General features: G+C 33.5%; 3 protein-coding genes across 4 annotated transcripts in view; 2 read left to right on the plus strand and 1 right to left on the minus strand.

The window, feature by feature from the left end:
• The first annotated feature begins 3,453 nt into the window (after positions 1-3,453).
• On the plus strand, positions 3,454-12,027 carry LOC102625038 (regulator of nonsense transcripts UPF3-like). Its single transcript, XM_006492491.4, has 13 exons — positions 3,454-3,859; positions 4,548-4,654; positions 4,944-5,039; positions 5,156-5,254; positions 5,395-5,474; positions 6,001-6,114; positions 6,980-7,124; positions 8,028-8,101; positions 8,876-9,308; positions 9,579-9,677; positions 9,827-9,945; positions 10,049-10,100; positions 11,288-12,027. Exons 1-12 carry the CDS (start codon positions 3,720-3,722, stop codon positions 10,085-10,087), a joined length of 1,545 nt encoding a protein of 514 aa, XP_006492554.2. The 5' UTR covers positions 3,454-3,719; the 3' UTR covers positions 10,088-10,100; positions 11,288-12,027.
• Positions 12,028-12,698: 671 nt separating this feature from the next.
• LOC102625319 (prolycopene isomerase, chloroplastic) lies at positions 12,699-17,652 on the plus strand. 2 transcript variants are annotated; one of them, XM_006492492.4, is made up of 10 exons: positions 12,699-13,000; positions 13,456-13,679; positions 13,867-13,977; positions 14,283-14,336; positions 14,694-14,981; positions 15,346-15,537; positions 15,640-15,798; positions 16,097-16,150; positions 16,387-16,623; positions 17,108-17,652. In XM_006492492.4, the coding sequence occupies exons 1-10, from the start codon at positions 12,838-12,840 to the stop codon at positions 17,420-17,422; spliced, it is 1,797 nt and encodes a 598-aa protein (XP_006492555.2). In that variant the 5' UTR covers positions 12,699-12,837; the 3' UTR covers positions 17,423-17,652. The 2 variants fall into 2 exon arrangements, with proteins under 2 accessions (XP_006492555.2, XP_006492556.2); XM_006492493.4 differs by lacking the exon at positions 16,097-16,150 and having other exon boundaries at positions 12,724-13,000.
• Positions 17,653-20,005: 2,353 nt separating this feature from the next.
• LOC102625788 (putative inactive cadmium/zinc-transporting ATPase HMA3) overlaps positions 20,006-22,902 on the minus strand; it is a 104,573-nt gene continuing 101,676 nt past the window's right edge. The window contains exons 5-11 of the mRNA XM_052441858.1: positions 22,447-22,702; positions 22,225-22,362; positions 21,718-22,045; positions 21,429-21,631; positions 21,127-21,329; positions 20,200-21,029; positions 20,006-20,158 (exon numbers count right to left, since the gene is read on the minus strand). Of these exons, the coding sequence (XP_052297818.1) occupies positions 20,286-21,029; positions 21,127-21,329; positions 21,429-21,631; positions 21,718-22,045; positions 22,225-22,362; positions 22,447-22,702 (1,872 nt within the window). The 3' untranslated portion in view covers positions 20,006-20,158; positions 20,200-20,285. The remainder of the gene's footprint in view (positions 20,159-20,199; positions 21,030-21,126; positions 21,330-21,428; positions 21,632-21,717; positions 22,046-22,224; positions 22,363-22,446; positions 22,703-22,902) is intronic.

The raw sequence follows: 22,902 nt of genomic DNA on the forward strand, positions 1-22,902 counted from the left end.
AAGTTGAATTTAAAAAAATTACAATATTTATGGCATTTTTTATTGTAAAATTGATTCAAATTGAATTTATTTCATTAGTATAAAGATTTCTGGCGATCTTGTCTTGACTTTCTACTAGTCATCTAGGTTAAATTCATCTAGACTTCAACCTTGAGGTGAGAGTGAGATACACTTAACTTCAATTTAAAATTTGAAAAAAGTGAGATAAACTATGTATATATTTCCAAGAGTGATGTGATTGACAAAGATTTTGTGAATTAAAAAAAAAAATGTGTACCTCAAAAAAATAACTTTTGTTATGTTACATAATCATAACATACATAATTACTTAGCAGCTGTTATTACTTTATATTTCCACAACAGTTGGATTTTTATCGAACGGTTTCTACATAATCATGTATGTTACATAATTATGTAACATAACAATCTCTTAAAAAAATAGAAAAATTTATAACGACCATTATGAATATTTTATAATGATAAATGTGAAACTCGTCTTGCATGGATAAAAAATTTGTCATTTGGAATATAAATTTTGTAATCAATACGAAGTGTTGCATAAATCTGTAGTATGTCTTTAATACTTTGTTATGGATTCTAGTATATCATCACATACCCGATTGTAGTCTATATTTTTAACCTAAAATCTCTTAAAGACATTGAAGAGAAAATTAACGTCAACAATGTTTACGAGACATCGAATTTAAAATAAATTTGATATACTTTTAAATTTAAAAAAAAAAATCAACCTTCACAAGAAGAATTTTTTGAGATGGAGAGCTTGTTGAGTCATCGTATGCACATATTCAACAATTTATAGATCGTCACGACCAATAAATAGTTTGCTTGATTATTTCAACTTATAAACTATAGGGATTTTCCTTTCTCTTGTAAATAAAAATATAAAATGTTGGTTAAGTTGAATTGAAAAGTTAGGTGCCATTATATTCTGATTGGGGTTGCCTTAAATGGTGACACTGCCACAAATGCTTTCTCGGTTTGCCATTTGCCACCAAGGACAATAGTCAATTAACTTCGTTTTCAACTTTTTTTTTTAATAAAAGAAAATTATAACCTAAAAAGAAAATATTAAAAATTCATTGAATTTGTGGATTACAATTACATTGTGGAAAGTGGAATGTAGTTTAACTTTTTTTAAAAACTTTTTTAACTTACATATTTGTAAGTAAAATCTAACAATAAAGAATTTTAATCTATGTATGTGGGATTTGAGAATATCAACTGATGTTTAGATTCTTCAAAAGAAATGAAAAGTCTAGAAAAATATTAAAATAACAAGGAATCACAACACAATTAAATTGATGGAATATGCTCTATGGGTGGGAACATTCTTCTTATAAGTGAAAAGGACCTATTATGCGATTTTGAGAAAATACCATAGTCATATTAGTAATTAATTTAATTACACCACCTAATTGTTTTTAACTTAAATTGACCTCCTATAATTCAATTATGGATTAGTTTACATCATAAAATGCTATTATTGATTTTAAATATCTGCTATCCTATTACATAAGATCAGTAACTAAAAATTTATGTCGAAATTTTAAGTAAAAAATTTGAAATATTTAATATTATAATTAATTGATTCAATTGATAAAATCTTCTGAAGAAATAAATGATCAAATATTTTTCCTGCTAAAATTAGTGTGCATTTGGTTCAATATTTGTTCAAAAAATCGTTTGAAATATTTTTTATTTTAAAATTAAATTTTTTATAGTATATATTATTCTAATGTGTTATATATAAATCTGTTATATATACACAAAAGGCTCTTTTGACTTTTAATTTTTTTTTTATATTTTGAACTCCACGATTCAATTATTGATATTAACCCACAACGATAATGATTTTTTCTGCAAATATTGCATTATGATGGGAGTTTGATTAAGAAAGGTAATTAATAAAAAATATAGAAAACTTAATTAATAAATCACCCAAAATTTAGCATAACATTTATGTTCTTGAACAACTTAAATGACATCTATTTGAATAAAAAATATTTAAAAAAAATATGCCCTTATAATAAATTTTCTCTTGAATTATAACTTCATAATTCCACATATCACAAACGATTAATATTTTCTGAAATAAATAATATGACCACATTATTACGCTATAATCACTTAAAAAAATTAATTAAATGATTTTAATGTATCCTTTGAGTTTTTAAAATGAAAAGAAAATGAAAAAAATTAAAAAAAATTAATGTGGTGATAACATCTAGATCTCTAATATTTTATGTTTTCAAACAAGCACTTATTTTTTTTTCCATTTTGAATTTAATAGGTCCTTGACTTTAACACGCTGGCCCTGACCCGTTTGCAATGACCAAATTAATCTTACTATTATTATTGACCGAATGTATGTATCTTTTTTCTTTCTTTCTTTTTATTATTATTGACCAAAAGTTTAGTATCTTTACTTTAATGCTATGTTTACTTGTCAGTATTCAAAATCAGCTGAAATCAAAATGCAATGGAATATGAATAAGTTGGAATGAGAATAAGGAATGCAAATCAAAATAAGTTGTTTATTTAAGTTACAAGAATCAGAATGAGAATGAGCTGAAATCTCATTGATGTGTTTATTTTATCTTGGATTTAGAATTGAAATAAGCTGAATTATTTCAAGTTACTAAAATACCCTTAGTTGTTAATAATAATAATAATATGAATTAATTATAATAATTATATTAGTAATTATTATATAGTAAATTAATTAATTAATTATAATAATAATAGTATATTAATTATTGTGATTATCTATTCAAAAATTATAATTATTAATAACTATTGTTAATAACATATTAATATATTACTTAATAGTAATAATATATTAATTATTGTGATTATTCATTCAAAATTGTAATTAATAATAATAATAATTATTAATATATTAATTAATTATAATATTAATTGATTAATTATAATAATATATTAATTAATTATAAATGAGGACAAAGTGAATATTTTTAATTTTAGGGAGGGCAAAATAGTCAACCTAGGAATGAGAGATTCATTCCCTAGCCCCTAGGACTATGAGTTAGGTAATTGAGATCATTTTGTGCTTTGTTGCCTGTTTAAGACAGTCATGTTCACCTTGTTCAATGGCTTGTCCTCATTCTTAAATTATGGTGGACTCCATAATTCTGATTCTGCTTACCTACTCTGTAAGAAAATAGCAAATTATATAAGTAATCATATATATTTTACCAATAAAATCTACTTAAACCTCACTATTGTTAAAAAAATTAATGTTAAAAAGTACCTGGTGGGATTTATTGATAGAATAAATAAATATTTTTCAAATTAGACCAAGGCTATATATATATACAAATGAACAAAGAAGTTCTTATTTGAGATAATTTATAAATATGAGGATTAAAATGTTATTTTTCCAAAAGGTATATATATTGAATCAAACGCTCAATCCCTTTCATCGTATCACACACACTCTATTTTAACTTCGATGCATGGCCCGATTCGTTTGCAAATTCAAAATTAGGGCACGAAATTTCACTCGATCGATGCGCTAACACTCGATTAAAGATGTAATCTCAGGCCGATTTTGCTTTTCAAACTCAATTATCAAAGCCAACGGCATTAAACGCGCAAAAGTCTAGGGTTTTTTTTTTTTTTTTTTTTTTAAGAAAGGGTTTTATTTTGGGAGGGTTTCTGAAAACGGCGTCGTGATAATGAAGGGGCCGTTGGATCGAACCAAGGTGGTGGTGCGAAACTTGCCGCCGGCAATTACGCAGCCGGCGTTTACGGAACAAATCGACGGTGCCTTCGGTGGGCGCTACAATTGGGTGTCCTTTCGTCAAGGAAAGACCAGGTTAGGGTCTTTTTTATTTCCTTTTTTTTAATAAAGATTTTACTTTTCTGCCGATTTTTTTCATTAACGCGAAATTTTGGGTGGTTTTGTTCATAGTAAGTTCTTGATGGCTGTTTGTTAGTGGGCTTCTAGTAATTTTATGTGTTGTTTGTTAATCACCAACTTGATTTTACTGCATTTTAGATGATTATGGGTTCATGGTGGTTACTTGCTGATGAGTTTGTTTTAGTTTATTTATTTATTTTTTATTTTTGGTATTTAATTTGCTGTCAGAATTTTGAAATTTTGGGAAAATTCATTTAGGATGAACTCATAGTTGTTATTGCTTGAAATGCATGGCATCATTGTATTATTTTGTTATTTGCTTGAATACTAACAAGGTGCTCTTATATGGCTTCTTTTTGGTTACATTTTATTTTTTATTTTTACTTTTACTCCTCAAATACTGAATTATCTTTTGACCTGGCTTCATCCTTTTTGTTAGTAATAGAGTAGAATGCTTAATATATTTTTTATTCTGTTTGTAGGGTGCTATAGGTGTTTGTCACGTGGGTATTTTCTTTTATTTTAGTTACTTCTGTTATCAAATTAGGATATATGTACAAAAGTTATAATTTAATACTCATGTCTGCAAATACTGTGGTCCGGATATTCTCTTATACTCATTTTTCCTAAAATTATCTTGCAGTCAGAAGCATCAGTCCTGTGCTAGAGCCTACCTTGACTTCAAGAAGCCAGAAGACGTTCTGGAATTCGCTGAATTCTTTAACGGACATGTCTTTGTTAACGAGAAGGGTAATTCTTGACAAAAGTTTTGAAGAGATTGATTATGCTCAACTGTGTCACCATAAATATTGTGACTACCTTCTTATTCAACCTGCAATTTTAACTTCAGATGGTGGTGATTCTGTTTTTCACTTGATTATAATTTGCTGGCAATTTTGGAATACTAAATCAAGGGTTACTCATGTTTATTTTCGTTTTTAATCTTTTGTTTTTAATTTTTCATCTTCTTTGGACAAGGATCTTTATAGGAACATGTGAGGTGTGGAATTTCTTGAAGTAATATTTCTTTCTTCTTCAGGTGTCCAGTTTAAAACTATTGTTGAGTACGCTCCCTCACAACGCGTTCCAAAGCAATGGTCTAAAAAGGACGGTCGTGAAGGGACCTTATTAAAGGGTACTTACTTATCCTTTTTAAGTAAAGCCTAATAGGTATATTGGTTGCCTGTGGACTTGTATATGCAACCCTTTTTCTGTTTGTATGAATACAAGTGTTTCTTGTTGCTCATCTAGATCCTGAGTATTTGGAGTTTCTTGAATTTATTTCAAAGCCGGTTGAGAATCTTCCTAGTGCAGAGATACAACTGGAGAGAAGAGAAGCAGAAAGAGCTGGTTAGTCAAAATGATCCTAGACATTTTTGGCTTAGAGAAGTTATTGTAGTGAAATGAAGAAAAAACCAGTTACATGGTTATAATGAGAAAGCAATTTAGTGTATGTTTTCAAGTGATATTTGTCTGTTACACCTTTGTAGGTGCTGCTAAAGAAGCGCTTATAGTTACACCTTTAATGGATTTTGTACGACAGAAAAGGGCTGCAAAGGCCGGGCCTCGGGTATATATTTGCTATATTATTTGAGCAAGATCTAAGAAAAATGAACATGATTTGTATTTATACGTGATTTTGTCAAATGCCAGCTTTTTTTGTTTCAAGATTTAGATCATTGTTCCCTTGTTGGGTTTCTTTTTGGTTGTCTTCTAGCTCCTCTTAGGTACTCTAGTTGCTACCTTCAATTTTTTCAATTTTGATCACATCATTACTCATGTAACAAGAACTTTGGATATGTAATTTGTGTTTTGTGGATATGATTTTACTGATGAAATTTTCCCTCTTTTCCCTTCACTTATGAGTTTGCAATGATTTTCGGTGGAAATTTGATTCAATTTTCAATGTTTTGCTCCATATAACTTCGCTTTTGTTTAGTATGCAAAGAATTTCAATCCTTGTAGAGAGATACATTATTTATTTACAATCTTGTATGTTATTGTGCCTTGATTTGAATTCATAGGAAAGTAACAACATTTATAAGAATTGATTACTTTTTCCATATCTACTGATTTTACTTTTATGTTGATGACAGAGGTTATTGTCTAATGGGAAACTGAGTAGAAGAGCTAGTGGATCATCAACCGGAAGTCCTGCTTCAGGCTCGTCCAAACGAGGTTCTGACAAGAAAAAGGCTTCCACCACAATGGTACTTATGTATAAAAGTATTACGTTTGAACTTTCTTTTTATCTTAAATGAGTATCGTTATGGGATTGCACCCACACAAAAATTGTTATCTTGAATGGTCCTTTTATTTTTTTGGTGTTCTTTACTGTTTTGGGGAAGGGGGTTTAATTCTTTGTCAAAGCATATAGAAATTGCCCGTTCTTGAACACCAGATCTTAGCTTGCTTGTCTTAGTAGGCCCTTTGTTTAGTACATGTTAAATTGGTACTAAGCTTGTACAATTTAGAAGTATAGAATGAAGAAAAACAGTTTTTCAAGCATGAGTTGATTTTAATATTCAAGCTTAGGTTTCATGGTCATTGTCAAGATCAGGCACTGGCTCTCAACGAGCTTGATTTAGTCGCAAATTAAGCTCAAGCATTGAATTTAGGTTGTTGGGTCAAGCTTGAACAACCTCTTGTTTGGATGAAGTGGCTTGTTTGCCATGACAAAGAAAGTCCAAGCACAAGAATGACACCCCGGCGTTGTGGTTCTCCAGAAATTTATTATGTGCTGTTGTTATTGACATGCTTATCATGGAATAAATTCAAATCTAGTTTAGTGTTTTCTGTAGTTTGTAGTGTAAATCGGGTAATGTTAGCTTATTTCATTCCTTTTAATTTATTGACCCATGCGTATACTTTTTAAAATCAAACCAGTGGGAAGTAGAATATTCATTTTTTTCTGTCAAAGATTTTTGGAGTGTGGCCCATGTTTTGTAGATAGATTCTTTTGTTATTATTTAGTTTTTGGTTGTGCCTGACCATTTATAACAGTTATTCGTGATCCTCAGGCGAAATGTTGAGATTCTCTGGGTTATTAATATCTTTTTCTTGTGTGATGGGCAGTATGTTTTAAGGGACACTGCAAAAAACAGTAGTGGGAAAGACAAGTCTACTTATATTCTGGTTCCCAAGCGAGATGATCAGGATTTTGATAAGCCTGTTAGTTCATCATCAGCAACTGGAAGTGAAGTAGTTTTGGAGGAAAGTGGTATGACTAGGAGACTAAAGCTTAATAGTCTTTATAAATGGCATCGTTGTTTCTGCTAGCGACAACATTAGGACATATGAAAACATGTGCTTGAATTTTGGATTGCTTTGATACATGTATGGTCATACGCTAGTCTTTTATTTTTATTTTTATTTTTTAAATTAAGAGAGTTATTTGTGATTTCCTTTATATGCATGCTTAATGAAGTATTTTTTAACATCACTTTAAAACTTTCTTAATTACTTTTTGGGGGCCCTCCACCTGTCGATAGCATAACTGTCGACATCATATCTAAGTACCGTAATATATAGTATATCCAAGTCTAAGAATAGTTTGTGCAAACACTGGTAATAGTTCTCTTTGTGCTTAAATTAGAAAAAAAATTGAAGTTAGGTGATTGAGTATTTGATTGCCAACTCTTTTTTTTTTTAATTTAGTTTTTTATAAAAGGAGAGCCAGTTCTTTCTGGGATTTTTTTTTGGGGGGGGGGGGTGTGCTGTAAACCGATATTTGTTTTAGAACTTTTTGCTGAGAGAGAAATAATTTACCGCTTTCAAGAGGCCAAAATATCCTTAAAGCTGTTGCTCCTTTCTCAAGAGTTAATGTGCAAGAGTTAATATTCAACTACATCTGTGTTTGGAGTGGCTTAATTAGTTTTTCTTTTCATATGTATATGTTCTTTGGTCGTCTTCCCATGACTAACTTATTTCTTGTGTATGTTGTTTTTAGTAGTAATTTGTGAGTTTCAGACTGCTGTTTCAGGAACTGTTTCCATCAATTGTCCATTCACACATACACATTTAACACAGTCTGTTAATTCATGTGAATCTTCCTGCGGATGAGTTGATTTATGCATCATAATCTTTTGCAAGTCTTGTTTACCTTTTAATGGTTTTGTTTCAGGAGTTCCTGCTAATAGTGATGGTGGGAAAAAGAAAGTGCTGCTTCTTAAAGGGAAAGAACGAGAAATTTCCCAGGTAAGCTTTTTGTTACTTTCATCTTACAGGACCTGATTACTTGGGTTACCTTTCCGGTATATATGGTGCTCAGGGCTTATTTTCTTTTTGCAATGGATGTGATTGGTTCATATTTTAGATGTACTGAAAAAGAAAAACAAAGGTACAGATAAGGGAAAGGGATGCAATTGAGTGATGGGAATTTTCCATTGGATATGGTGATTGGTATTAGTGAAGATTATTTTGTTTCTATTCTTAATTTCTTTTTCCTATTTACCTTGCTGATCCAATCATGCACTTGCAATGTTAGTTGGCAATGATGAATTGTATTTTCACTCTATCAGTTACTTTATTAGTACTAAGATTTTAGAATACCTAACTATTCATTGGACCAGCATGGTCTTGTGTATTACATATCCCCAATGCTCTTGTAATTGTTATTATCATTTTTTTCCATGTTTTCTGAGCATCTAGGAATTTTGTGAGTAGCAATGGCATAAATTTCTGAAATTATATCTATTAAAGGTTTATGTGTGAGATGAGGGGTTTGAGAAATCAATGAGGAAAATTAGAGAATTTTAACCTGAAATTTCTTCTTTGTATTCGTTTGACAATTATAACCCTCAATTCGTTGATAGCACTTGGTCAAATTCCATGTCTGTCTTGGAATTGGAATCTTTAATGAACCTCTATGTGAATCTTCATGCTTGTGTTTTGTGAACTGCATAATATATCCATTGTATTTTAAATTTTCAAGTTGTAACTTTGTATCACTTAACCATTTTCCTTCTCCAGGTGTCTGGCAGTGTGTCACATCAGCAGAGTGCTTCAGTTAAAACCATAATCAGTTCACCTGCTCTGAAGCAGAACCAGCGACGTGAAAACAGCGGGAGAATAATTAGAGGCATACTTTTGAATAAGGACGCTCGTCAAAATCAGGCTTCTGGACTTCATTCTGAGCAGCAAATATCAAATCTAGAAAAGGACAAACGACCTCCTCGGCCATCGCATGTACAGTTGGTTATGAAGGACACAAATGGGGTTTCTGATGACAAGGTTATTGTGAATGACTTGCACAGTGAGAAGCAGGAAAGACGCACCAGAAACAAGGATAGACCTGATCGTGCCGCGTGGACACTTCGACGTTCAGATGGATCGTATCAAAGTGATGAGTCTTTGTCATCATCTGCATCTCAACTTTCACTGTCAGCAGTGGATTCTTCAGAAGGTAGGTCTGCTATTTCAGTGAATTTGTTGGGATCAATCGGTACGCAAGTACTGCTTTGTGATTATACTACTGTGCTAATTGGTTACTGCTACACTATCAAAATACATATGCAGGGAGATGTGCACCCATGTATCTGAAATATGTATATAATTTAGACATGCACCCACTGTATCTGAAATATTTATTATAATCTGTATGGGAAGAATAGAAATGGAGCATCTTTTGTCAAACTTTTTTAATTTATTCGATTTTTCTGTATATGATTTCCAGGGAATCTTGGCGATGGGAAATTTGACTTATCAAATATGAGGAGTGGAGAAGTTAAAGCTGTTGGGGGTGGACGTAGCAGTCATTCTTCTGTAGACAATGGTTAGTTTTTGGTTCTGTGGATAATGGATAGTTTTGGTGTTTGAAACCCGGTAGTTCTAGAGGTTGCTGGTATATGATCTCTTGTGCTGATTTTCTTCATGAGCATTTGGAATTGGAATGAGACAACTTGCATGTTTGATTTTATGCAGGATCCCATAGACATATTGGTCGTCGAGGGCCAACCCATGTTAAGGATGACGGTTCGCCTGTTATGAGTGAGGGAAAGCCTTTAAGAAGAGGTGGTGCTTCTGGATATGGTTCCCATGAGGTAATCAGATATTTTTTATGATATTGATTTTGTGCTGTCTTTTTGTTTCTTTTTTTCCTAAATGTGTGACAACTATTTTGATTTTTTATCACTGATTTTTCAGAAACAAGTCTGGGTTCAGAAGTCAAGCTCAGGTTCTTAGCGTACCTAAAATGGTAAGTCTTTACTTGTTAAGAATCATTTCTTCATTTTTTTCAAGTATCTCTATGCTAAATGAATGCAGAAGCTTTATGGGCTCTTTATTGAAATATTTAACTAACCATAAATATGTGGTAGCTTGTTTGTGCCTTTCCATGATCTCCTTGGTCGCTGTTCACCACATCCTTAACCAATTTCTTGATAAATGAATTAGGGGTGTTCAAGATCCAATCCAATCAAACCAATCAATCCAATCCAAAGCAGAACCTTTTGATTGGATTTATTGGATTGCAAAATGGAAAATCCAATGTTATTGGATTGGTTTATGGATCTATGTGTTAAAATCATATATAAAGCAATCCAACTGATTAATTTTTATTTTGTTTATTTAAAAAAAGAAGAAGCTACATATCGCTTTTATATTTAACTTGCTAAAGAAAAAACCTGATTTTCCTTTTAAAAAAAATGGTATAACTATAAATACACAATTACATAGAGTATTAATTGCGACCTATGATTGTTTTCTATATTCAAATTTCAATTTTTTTTTTAACCATATATATATATATATATAATGTTTTCAATTGTTAATAACTAGAACTGTGGAGAGTAATTGATGATTTTTGTTTGTAAATTTTTATTTTAATCAGATTGATGGGATCAGATTGAATTGGATCTGGCTTTTTATTGCTTTGGATTATATTGAGTGACCTCCAAGATCGAAGGAATATGTATATGTCCCGCATTCAACATATTTTGCATTTGAAAGAATATTTATGTATATGGCTAGGCCTACGATCAAATCTGAACCTTGATCTGAATCTAAGGAGTTACAACACCATTTATGTATATGGCTAGGCGCCTACGACCAAATCTGAACCTTGATCTGAATCTAAGGAGTTACAACACCAATCTTGAATCTTAATAAGCTTTGGGAATTATTACGTAACGCAATATGACATAAGAATTGTGAATATTTTATGGGTGTAGAGAGAAAATAATTAGTTAATGGAATAATTTTAATGAAGGATAACTTTGACATGTAAAAGAGTATACAGAGTAGAAAATACCTTTTGAAATGTATTGGATGAGTTTGTAGAGTAAGAGTATTCAAAGTAGATTTTGGTGTGCAAATAATCCCACCCAATGATGAGTCTTTTGTTAAGGTTGATTTTCCATTTTTTAATTTATTATTGTTTTGCAGTGAACTGCTTATCCATTTTGAAAATTTGGAGCATGCACTTGCTGTTTTGTGGAGACTGTCTTGGTTTGCTTCACACTTGATGAGGTGTAGACAATGTTTCAGCAGTGATAAAGAGGAAAGGTTTAGTTAACCTGACTGGTTCAGATACCAATGTAATTAAATACATGGTGGGTTGAAGAATCCCGATCTTGGTAACAAATGGCTCGGATAGGAGGAAAAAGACAAAGAAAAGCGAGATCATCTTTTACAGTCCTATATAATACCACAGTTATCATCATGGTGACCTTTAGGAGGTGTTTTGCTGGGGGAGTGAAGGACATCCTCAATCTTGCCATTGACTCTGTATAGGTACTGGGATATTCTGCTTTTGGCAGGTGGATTCTTCCATTAGCTGGAACTGTAAATATAATTGCAGACCGAAATTTCAGCAGTCGCGGTCTGCCATAAGTGACTGGGGAGCATTTGTCTATAGCCCTCCTTGACATTCATAGGGTTCTCTATAAATGGTTTTGTGCCTAAAATAGATTAAAAGCTGGGGCCTTTTCCAAAACCAGCAGCATGTTTTGAGTTTTGTTTCACTGATTGGCATTGGAGTGACTTTGGAGAAAAAAAGTAAAAAGGATGGAGTTTAGTAGAAGCTGCTAATCGGGTCTGTCTTGTTTTGTTTGTATTTTTCAGTGTGGCTGAAATATTTAACATGGTATTGATCCTATTTATACAGATGATGATGGTGCTGAATATCTTTCTCGGCCTGTGTGTAGTGTGTGTGGGTATGTTGGTGTTGTAGTAATACGAGTCCTTTTGTTTTTGCTTAATTTTGAAAGTTTGGTTGGAGGCGAATGCCTTATTTGATGCGGAGCTGTTGTGGACACATGGTTTTTAGTCAAAGATATTGTGGGGAAAAAAAATTGTAGTCATAAAATAAAAACTGAATTTTTTTTTTGAAGTGAAATAAAAACTGATTTGATAATACATAGTAAATATAATTTTGAAATAATAATTTCAAGAAAATAATAAAGAAGTAACTGTTATTAATTTAAGAAATCCGTTTAATTATAATACAAAATATAAATCGTTCTTCGTGTTTTTTTTGGGTACAAAATGTTTAAGAAATTTTATAAATTGTCTGTGCTCATGTAGATTAACTGGAAGAAATATTTTTTTCTTGAAGTGGGCTAATATCCATTTTAGTACAGAAGGTCGAAAATTTATGTGATAATAAATATGTTAGTGTAAATTAGAAAAAAAAAGGGACTGGGGGTCAAGTGTCCTATTGTTGCAATCGCGGTATCACACACATTCACATGCTACCCTACGTCCGGTTATTTTATTTTATCATTTTGTTTTTTTCGATTGAGTTTAAAAAAATGCAAAAAGATGGAGCCAGACAGTGGCTACAGACGTGGCCAGTATCAGAACTACAAAGCAATAAGTCATTATCATTTAATAAGTAGAGAAACGGTGAACCAAATAATTAAAGATACTTGAATCGTCTTTCAATATCTCTGAAGCTCTCACTCTCGGGATTCAATTTCTTTCAAACACATTTCATGGCATTGAGTTATTTGCCAACTCATCCTCACCTCCACCGTTTCCTCCCTCCCAATTTCAAATCCTCAACGGTCAGAAAATCTGTTTTGGCGCGAAGCTCCAACGGCCAGGACGCTTCCTCTAGAGGCTCTCTCCTTCTCCAAGAAAAGAATAGCTTCCCAGGTCTCAATTTCTTCTTAATAGCACCCGTCGAGTTATGCATGTATTTTATGTGTGCGCCATTTTAAGTATTTATGCACGTATAAGATCTTATAATGAACAAAAATGAAGTCTAAATTTTAGTTATGTGGCTGAGTAATGCAATCGAAAGAAAGAAAAGGATACCAGTTACTGTAATTTCAAGACTTTGAATTTGAATCAATTTTCTGGTTGGATAACACATTCTTCGCAACGAGACATAAAAGTTAGGTACTTAGGTGAATATAGGCCATATGTTTTAGTAGGAACTCTTAGTTAGTTGTTTTCCTTATTTGTCGCGTGTATCAAACTATCAGTTGTATATATTCTGTCCTGAATTCCTGGTTCCGTGATGGCAATGCCATTGCATTATCTTATAATTCATTTTATATAGGGTCTTGAATTGGCATTTTGTTAAATAATTGTGGCATGAGGTGCAGGGAAGCCAGAGGCTGATATTGTTGTTATCGGCAGTGGTATTGGTGGGCTGTGCTGCGGAGGCCTTTTAGCTAGGTATGGGCAAGAAGTTCTTGTACTAGAGAGTCATGATCAACCTGGAGGCGCTGCTCATTCTTTCAAGATTAAAGACTATGAGTTTGATTCAGGGCCATCTTTATTCTCTGGTTTCCAGTCAAGAGGTCCTCAGGCAAATCCACTTGCACAGGTTGATAAAATAATTATTCTATCCATCTTTTCTTAGTCAGTCGAGAACCTATATGAGAACAATCAGAAACTAGTTGATGAACCATATAATTTTTCTGTAGTTAACGAAGTGATATTGATTAGGCTCTTTATGGAGCCATAGAGCTAAATAATTCTATTAAAAGGGTGGCAACTTTTATGATTTTCAGGTTTTGGATGCATTGGGGGAGTCACTTCCATGTGCCAAATATGACTCTTGGATGGTTTACATACCTGAAGGTGAATTCTTGTCGCGTATTGGCCCCACAGAATTTTATAAGGTGCCTTCTCTTTGTTATCTGTTTATTGTCTCAAAAGTCATGTAGTAGCATGTGTTCTAAAACAGAAAGACCCTTAGGATACAAGCCAAAAGAAAAACGGATATGAGCATTACTCTTACACTTGAGTCGCATGGAATCATGAGCAACTGCAATTACTCATTAATATACTTGCATGGTAGCTATATTTGTTCCATCAAATATTGCATATGCTGCACTTCTGTATTCGAATTCTTTTTCCCTTTGAAAGTTTTGGGCGAATTATGCTGCAGTATGGAGCTCAGTCGAATTTTTAATTTTTCCCTCAGGACCTGGAGAAATATGCTAGCAAGAATGCCGTGCAAGATTGGAAAAAACTTCTTGTGGGTACCATTATTTCTGTTTCTCTCATATTTATAATCACATTCACTTACAAATTATCAAATTATGTCCTTTTGTTTTTGCATTGGAGAACTAAAGCTAACCAAAAGGTTTCCTACCTTCTTTGCCTGAGGATATTAAAATACCATAATGATTAAGGTTAATGTTTACTTAAATAAATGTGAGGACTCTTTAAATGCATCCTCTGAGTAGTGATAGAAATTTAACACATCCCGGGAGTTTCTTCATATGCGATTATTGTTCTAGCAATTTGGCAATTCATCAACAATCTATTGTATTAACAATGCTTGAATTGATTCTCCACTTATCTCCCAATTTAAAATGCAACCCTTCTTCAGGATGCAATACTTCCATTGTCTGCAACAGCAACGGCTCTGCCTCCTTTGTCTATCCGAGGTGATCTTGGTGTTCTTTCAACTGTTGCAGCCAGATATGCACCCTCTCTGCTGAAATCATTTATTCAAATGGGACCTCAGGGAGCTTTGGGTGCAACGAAACTTCTCAGACCATTCTCAGAAATTGTTGATTCATTGGAGCTTGAAGACCCATTTGTACGGAACTGGATAGATCTTCTGGCTTTCCTGCTTGCAGGGGTGAAATCTAATGGTATACTCTCAGCAGAGATGGTAACTATTATGTAATTGTTTTTTTCCTGAAAGGAATTAAATCTGGATATACTATTAATGATTATAACTGCTGTTTCCTTAGCATGTTTGAAGTTGTCAGCATGAGTATGCTGCTGGTCACTTGTGCAAAGAGAAAATGACTACAGTGGTCAACACATTATGTACTGTAAAACAATGTGAGATTAATTTCTCATAATTTCGTTCACCGAAATGAAAATCTTGTTATATATTGCGCTTGTGTGTCTGGTATACTGATAACATGATATCTCTATTCATGTTCTTGTTATGAAATCATAGTAATTTTTATCTATAGATAATGCCTGTGTATATCTGACCTCATCTTTCTTTTTCCAATCCTTTTCAGGTTTACATGTTTGCAGAATGGTACAAGCCAGGTTGCTCTCTGGAGTACCCCCTTCATGGAAGTGGGGCTCTTGTTAATGCTCTTGTCCGGGGAATAGAGAAGTTTGGCGGACGACTTTCACTGAGAAGTCATGTGGAAAAGATAGTAGTTGAAAATGATAGAGCCACCGGAGTCAAGCTAAGCAGCGGTCAAGTAAGTCGATTTTTTTGTGGTAAAAAGGAGTTCTAAGACTAATCTCAAGTGAATTATGTGTTTTTTGTGTCATTAATGGAGAGATGTTTTGAAATGCTGCAGTTTATACGTGCTAGAAAGGCTGTTGTCAGTAATGCATCTATGTGGGACACGTTAAAGCTGTTACCTAAGGAAGTTGTTCCGAAGTCCTACCGAGATAGGATTGATATGACTCCACAATGTGAATCGTTTATGCATCTTCATTTGGGGTTTGATGCAGAGGTGAGTGACTCCACAATGTGAATCTCAGCAACTGATCTCAGTAAATCTAAGTGTGCATCAAGTCTATGCCACACATATTTGTCATATAGCGAATCAAGCAAGACCATGTGTTAACTATTGAGCCTTCAGGAATGCATAAACTGATTTAAAAAGCCCTGCAACATACCTGGTATCAATGTCCAGAACCATGATGACAGCCTGAAAATCCCAAATTAGGAAGATGGCGTCTTAGATGTAGGACCATGATGAAGGCCCTCTGTTGACTTGAATGTTTAAACAGCTTCATTTTCTATTAAAGGAAAAGAGAAGGGAAAGACGCCTACAGTTTAGCATAGACACACCATATTATAAGGTATGATTTGAGACAACTCGAAAGTTCTCAATGCCTTTTGTGTCTTCTGCATCCTTAGGGCTCCTTCAACCTGAATAATGTTTTGGTTTGTCTTTTCTTTTACCATTGATTGTGCCAAAGTAATAGTTCTTTACCTTTTTGTCTTTGTAGTTTCTAGTGCTATGCATCAACCCATTTTTATTCTGATTTTTGTGTCCAGCATCTTATATTTATATTCAAAATGTCTTACTGACCAGGGTTTACGAGAGGACTTGGGGATTCATCATATAGTTGTGAATGACTGGGACCGAGGAGTCGATGCTGATCAAAATGTTGTTTTAATTTCTGTACCAAGCGTGTTAAGTCCAGATCTGGCACCCCCTGGGAAACATGTGTTACATGCTTATACACCAGGAACTGAACCGTTTGAATTTTGGAAAGGGCTTGATCCTAGAAGTGCCGAATACAAAAAACTCAAAGCTGAAAGATCTGAGGTACTTATATAAGCTTGTTGATATTGGCCTTTCTCATGTTGCTTTTTCTGGTAAAATAGAACTTCAAAATTTTGAAAACTCAATTTTGCTGAAAGCTTGCTCATGTATAACCAGTGACTCAAATGATTATCAAAGCTCTTTAAGTATCTAGATATTGTACTCATTAGAATGAATATGATTGAACTGTATGCTAACTTTTAGTGCCTTGGGGAAAACACTTGGGTCTTTTGGTTGTCACAAGCATTTGCACTAATATATCAAATGATATCTACTGTAAAGGTTATTATATCACTGTAATATTAATAAATATTCAGAAATCACTGTAATTTCAGTAAATATTCGCGCTTAATGAAAATATTAAGTGTTTTGAAATATTGTGTAATCTCCTGATTTAGTCATTCTCAATTGAATCAATCTTCTGCCTGGAAAAACTTTTTGATCCTGTTACTTCCTTAAGCATTTCTCAAAAAATTTTATAATCCAGGTCATTTGGAGAGCCGTGGAGCGTGCACTTGGTCCAGGTTTTAGTCGGGACAAGTGTGATGTGAAATTGGTTGGAACTCCATTAACACATCAAAGGTTTCTTCGAAGGAATAGAGGAACTTATGGGCCAGCGATACAGGCCGGTAAAGAAACGTTTCCTGGGCATTCAACTCCCATTCCGCAGCTCTATTGTTGTGGTGATTCTACTTTCCCGGGCATCGGAGTCCCTGCAGTTGCTGCTAGCGGCGCCATTGTTGCTAACTCATTGGTTTCGGTTTCTCAACACTCGGAACTCCTTGACGCCATTGGAATTTGAAATACATAGGTGAGTTCATACTATTTATGGTTGGCTCTTGATGCCTCCATTTCTAGAGACACCTTTCTCAACTTTGCATCTTTCGAATAAAATGCAGTTAATTTTTGTTCTTTGAGATATATAAGGTCATTTATTTTTTAACAATCTGATTATATGTATTTTACTTTTATGTACAAGTGCCGAAAGAAGTTGCTATTGCCTTATTAAGAAGTTATCGAATTGATCATCAATGCTTCAGTTTGTGATCTCATAGTGTTTTAATTTCATATTTGTGATAGTAGATCACCTTTCTTTTGCCCAGTTGAAGGTACATACCTCAATGGAATATGCTCTATTGGAAGAAGTTCTTTTAACTTTCTTCTTGTTTATCTCCCCTTGAATCTGATTTGTCTTTAATACTACTTTTGAGCTCTTATCAATTAGGTTAAACTTTTTGGTCCAATATCTTTTCTAATGTGATATCAAAACAGGGAGGCAGCATCGTACGACTGGGTCAGCTGTAAAAATATTTTATTGTCTAACGTTTTGCCCTTTAAAATTATTTGAACAACTCAATACTTAAAATTAAATGTTTAGTGGCCTAATCCCTGTGTATTGAGAAAGATATGTACAATAATTTAGGTAGTATTAATAATGAAACTATTGAATAACGTTATCAATTCATTAAATTGCGCCATGGACAAAAGTTCACAGAAATATATATACATATTATGAATGAATGAACCAGTTTCTCTTAACATTTTTGTTCTTTCTTTTCATTGGATATGGTCTTATTCCCAATCCCTCAGCTCATCACGTTTTGCTGAAACATGTGATATTATCAACGTGCCAATGTTGATTGCATTTTGAAGTTCTTAATGGTCATCAAATCGTCCATATATTTGATTTTTCCTAGACCACGCAAAGAAATGCAATACAATTGTGGCGTTGTAGCTGTTTGTGTTTTGTATGCGAACTGCAATTGTGGTGTTGTAGCTGCTGCAAAATTAAAAAAAAAAAGTTATTTATTAAATTATAATTTGGTAAACATTATTTTTAATAAAATAGTGAAAGTAATATAGATTTTTTGCCAAATATCTAGCTACGTGGTAAAATTAGCTCAATCTTTTGTTATGAAAGCACAATGATAAACATTAATATCAAACGAAGGCTAAATTAAAATTGTTTAGCGAAATTTCACAGCTAATATTAAGATCGAGTTAAAAAAAATATAATCCTATTTGCAAACTTGAAACGGCGTGGGAAAGTATTCATTCTATTCACACCTTTAAAATTCACATATTTAAGATGACTTACGGTGTATAGGTATTTTCTATATGATTGTTGTTTATAAAAATAAAAGCACGATTATATATTTTTGTTTAGTTTTCAAATATTTTTGTTTAGTTTGAGATATTGGAGTAAATTAATAACAAATTGTACGAGATGTAATATACTCCCTAGTCCTAATTCGTTCTCGTCATTCTTAGTAATGCGTAACTTGAATTATTCCTTCAATTTGGCAGGATTCAGTATTGCTCAATTTTAAAAATCGTCAAAATTTTTACTATTCATTTTTTGAGATTTTCTTAATAATATTAAATTTCCATTTTAAGTGGGGATGGCAATGGGTTAGCTATGGTGCAAGATATCAATTGTGTATTCTCTTTGCTAGTTCTTATATGATGTAGGCTTAAACAGATATAAATCAGGATTCTCATATAGAAATGGAGATACTCATTCCTATCCCCTATAAAAATTAACGAAAAAAAAAAGCAGTTTCGGATTGATGGTATAATTTACAAAAATAATAAAACTAATGTGATGGATTAAAAAATAAAAAACTAAAAAAGCAATGTTTATATTTCTTAGGCCTAGCAACGAGTCGTGTTTGAGAGGTTTCGTGTCGCATTCTTATCGTGTCGTGTTAAATTACATATACCAAAACCCATCCATTAATTTATTTGGGTCAAAAATACAAATCCGAACCCATTGATTACCATTATCATGTTATTGAAACCAATTCATTTAACCCGCCCTTCTTGCTAAATTTAAAATTATTATTCAAAATATTTTTATATATTTTTAGTTTAAAACACAAATAAAACTTTACAAAATACACTTTAAAATATATAATACCAAAAAAATTAATATTCATCATGTTTAACATTATCGAATAATATAGTCCACAAAATTATATAATTATTAAATAAGAATACTTGTCTAAAATTAAAATTAAAATTAATTTGATTTTCTTTAAAAATTTATAATTTAAAATTATTATAATTTCAATATTAAGTGTTAATGAACCGTGCGAAATGAATATTGTTACTTAAATGCAAATTCGGCTCCTTATTGAATGGGTTTTGATGGGATGATTCAGTAATGACCCAACCTAACAAATGTCGACCCGACAACAGTTTTAATGGCGTGGGTTTGTATTGTGTAAGTGGGTCATATGAAATTTTACTAGGCCTAATATTTCTAATCTAAATTTTATATTTGGGTTTACTTTTTAATAAGCTACTAACCTCAACAAAAAAAACAACTAAATAATATAAATTCTCAAAAGTCAAACGAGTATGAAAAATTATATCTTTATCCGGCCCCTAGCAACCAACGGGCTGGGGTCAAATCCAATAAAAATTTGGCTTCAAATGAATATTTTGACACAATTATGTTGTACCAATATATTGTCACTTTTAACTTATTTCGATAATTAACCATAAATTTTGTTTTCTTAAAACAGTATGTTTCCTTATTGCCAATACTGTTATTGGAATAAAATATTTTTAAACCTTATTGCCAATACTGTTATTGGAATAAAATATTTTTAAAAAACAAATTATTCAGATTTGAAAAGAAAAAAAACTACCTAAGTTTCCTAGGTGGTAATACCAGCCTCTATATCACAACATTGATCACCACATTTCTTTGCCTTACCGCCCCTTGCAACTCTTTTATTTTCCACTTGGCTTCCAGTTGAACTTGTGCTTCTATCTTTCCCGCACGAGCTCGAGCTCAAACAACAAGGATTGGGACCGGTCTGGCCGTGCAAACTTGTTGATGCCATGTCTTTAGCAGACGTCGCCTCACAGCATCTGCTTCTGCAGTTCTTCACATTAAGTGCTTCTTTAGCTTCATCTTTCTTGCACGACAAGGAAAAGGTCCCGTACTTGGATTTCGAAAACCCTCCTTCCTCCTCTGGGTTATTTTTCAGAAGCAACATGCTGTTCAAGATCACAACCAAGCATGTCCCAACATCAGTGAGAACTGCTGCCCACACTAACGGGTAGCCTGCAATTGCCAATGCGAGGACAGCACCTTTAACGGTGACTGAAAGAGTGACATTCTGAATGAGTTTTGTTGAAGCTTTTCTTGCTAGCTTGATAGCTTTTGGTATTTTCCTAATGTCGTTTGACATTAGTATTACATGTCCTGTCTCCATGGCTAGTGCTGAACCTGAAATCCCCATTGAGATGCCAATATCAGCTGCTGCTAAAGCAGGGGCATCATTGATGCCATCTCCAACCATGGCTGTTGTTCCATCTTTCTTCAACAACTCAACTAATTCTGCCTTGTGTTGGGGTAGAAGCTCTGCATAGACCATGTCGAATGCATGATCCAACTACCAAAAAAAAGAAATTCTTCTCTTGTTAATTTAATTCTAAGTTCAAGCTTAGATTATGTCAAATAATAACATGGATATTATTAGCCATGCACACCTGATCTTGTGCATACAAGGCTGCTGCATGGCTATCACCGGTGAGGATGAAACTTTTAATGCCTAATGATTTGAGATCTTTAATCGCTTCCAGAGCCCCAGACCGACAAGAATCTGAGAGGCTAAATGTTCCAACTGGAGTTGCTCCTAAGTACACATATCCTCTTGTCTTTCCTCCCGTACATTTGGCTTCTACAACTGAATCTGAAATTTCAACCTTTAGTGATATGAAACAAGAAAATAAAGTTTTTTTTTTCTTTCCCCCTTAAAGCTTGTAAAAATAGAGCTATTGAAGCCTCTTACCTTTACTGCAACCAGTTCTCGGACCAATTCTCCTGTTTCCTATGTAAATTTCATTTCCATGGATTTTCCCAAAAATTCCTTCTCCTGGGAAATTTTGGAAATCCTCCACATTTTCAGGCACTGGCTCAATAGCTAATGACCTTGCATAATCAACTAATGCAGCCGCCATTGGATGACTAGATTTGCTCTCAATACTTGAAACCCTGCAAATAATCCCAAAATCAGTGACTCTAGCTTTGAAGAAGCACAGAAATTTATCTACTCTGAAATGTGTGAGAGCTAAGTGTACCAATACAACAATGTGCCGAGGCTAACATCATCACAGCTAGATTGAAAATCTGTCACAGTAAATTCTCCCCTTGTTACTGTCCCAGTTTTATCGAATGCCACCATCTTAACTTTCGCAAGAGTTTCAAGATAATTGCCACCCTTGACCAGAAGTCCGGTTGTCGCAGCTTTGGAAAGTGCACAGAAAATCACAACTGGTGTTGAGAGAATAAGTGCACATGGGCATGTGCTAACGAGAACAACTATTGCCAAGTACAACCAGTGCCTTACATTGGGGACTCCCACAGCAGCAGGAATCACAGCAAAAGCTACTGATATCAACAAGACCGCTGAGAGAAAAATAAAAAAATAGTGTGAAAAGTTCCTGAAGAAGCTTCAGTTTGCTTGGACAAATTTCCTAATCAGGCTATGCAGTTTAGAGATCATGTCACCTTATGCATTAGGATTCCAGAGTTGCTTATTCTAGCTTTAAAATGAACATAGAAAGGATACAAAAACGGAAACTAACCTGGGATGTAGTACTTTGCAAAGCTTTCTATAAATGTTTGAGCTCGTGACTTCTTTTTATGAGACTCTTCTACTAGTGCTGCCATTCTGGAGACCACACAGTCTTTTGCTAATGCAGTAGTTTTTATACTGATATAACCTGAGAAAGATGAGATACATAGACAAGCAGTCAAATCTCTTGATTGTAACATGGATGAAGATATTAAAGTGTGAAAGAACTAACCGTCCAAATTGATGGTGCCAGCCCAGACAGGAGAATCTTGTTCTTTGACAACAGGGAACGACTCTCCAGTCAGTGTTTTCTCATCCACCTCACATTTACCTTCAACAACAATTCCATCAATGGGAATTACTTCGCCGGCCCTGACGGCAAGGATTGTATTCACCTTCACTGTATTCACATCAACTTGTTCCCCAGTTTCGGCAATTGTGGCCTTCTGAGGAGCCATGCTTGTCAAAGATGACATGGCGGCCATAGCCTATGAATTATATACAAAATTCAAATTTCAGAACAGCTATTGAAGATACAAATGATGAATGATGTAGGACCAGAAATAGAGAGGAGAAATAAGAAAATAATAGAATGGTTGCAGATTGCTTTCAGAACTTAAAGAAGGCAAGATCCATTTTCTAGCTGTAAGTTGTTTCCAAACAACAATACCAAACATTTTCTATCCTC

This window comes from Citrus sinensis, chromosome 5 (assembly GCF_022201045.2).
Source record: "Citrus sinensis cultivar Valencia sweet orange chromosome 5, DVS_A1.0, whole genome shotgun sequence".
Classification (NCBI taxonomy): domain Eukaryota; kingdom Viridiplantae; phylum Streptophyta; class Magnoliopsida; order Sapindales; family Rutaceae; genus Citrus; species Citrus sinensis.

What these genes read in the sequence shown, in the direction of transcription:
- LOC102625038 (XM_006492491.4), top strand. Translation starts at nt 3,720, where the DNA reads ATGAAGGGGCCGTTGGATCGAACCAAGGTGGTGGTGCGAAACTTGCCG. An exon ending in CTGCAAAGGCCGGGCCTCGG is followed by an intron (nt 5,475 to 6,000) that starts GTATATATTTGC and finishes TGTTGATGACAG; the next exon opens with AGGTTATTGTCTAATGGGAA. An exon ending in AAAAGGCTTCCACCACAATG is followed by an intron (nt 6,115 to 6,979) that starts GTACTTATGTAT and finishes TGTGATGGGCAG; the next exon opens with TATGTTTTAAGGGACACTGC.
- LOC102625319 (XM_006492492.4), top strand. Translation starts at nt 12,838, where the DNA reads ATGGCATTGAGTTATTTGCCAACTCATCCTCACCTCCACCGTTTCCTC. An exon ending in GCCCCACAGAATTTTATAAG is followed by an intron (nt 13,978 to 14,282) that starts GTGCCTTCTCTT and finishes TTTTTCCCTCAG; the next exon opens with GACCTGGAGAAATATGCTAG. An exon ending in AAGATTGGAAAAAACTTCTT is followed by an intron (nt 14,337 to 14,693) that starts GTGGGTACCATT and finishes ACCCTTCTTCAG; the next exon opens with GATGCAATACTTCCATTGTC.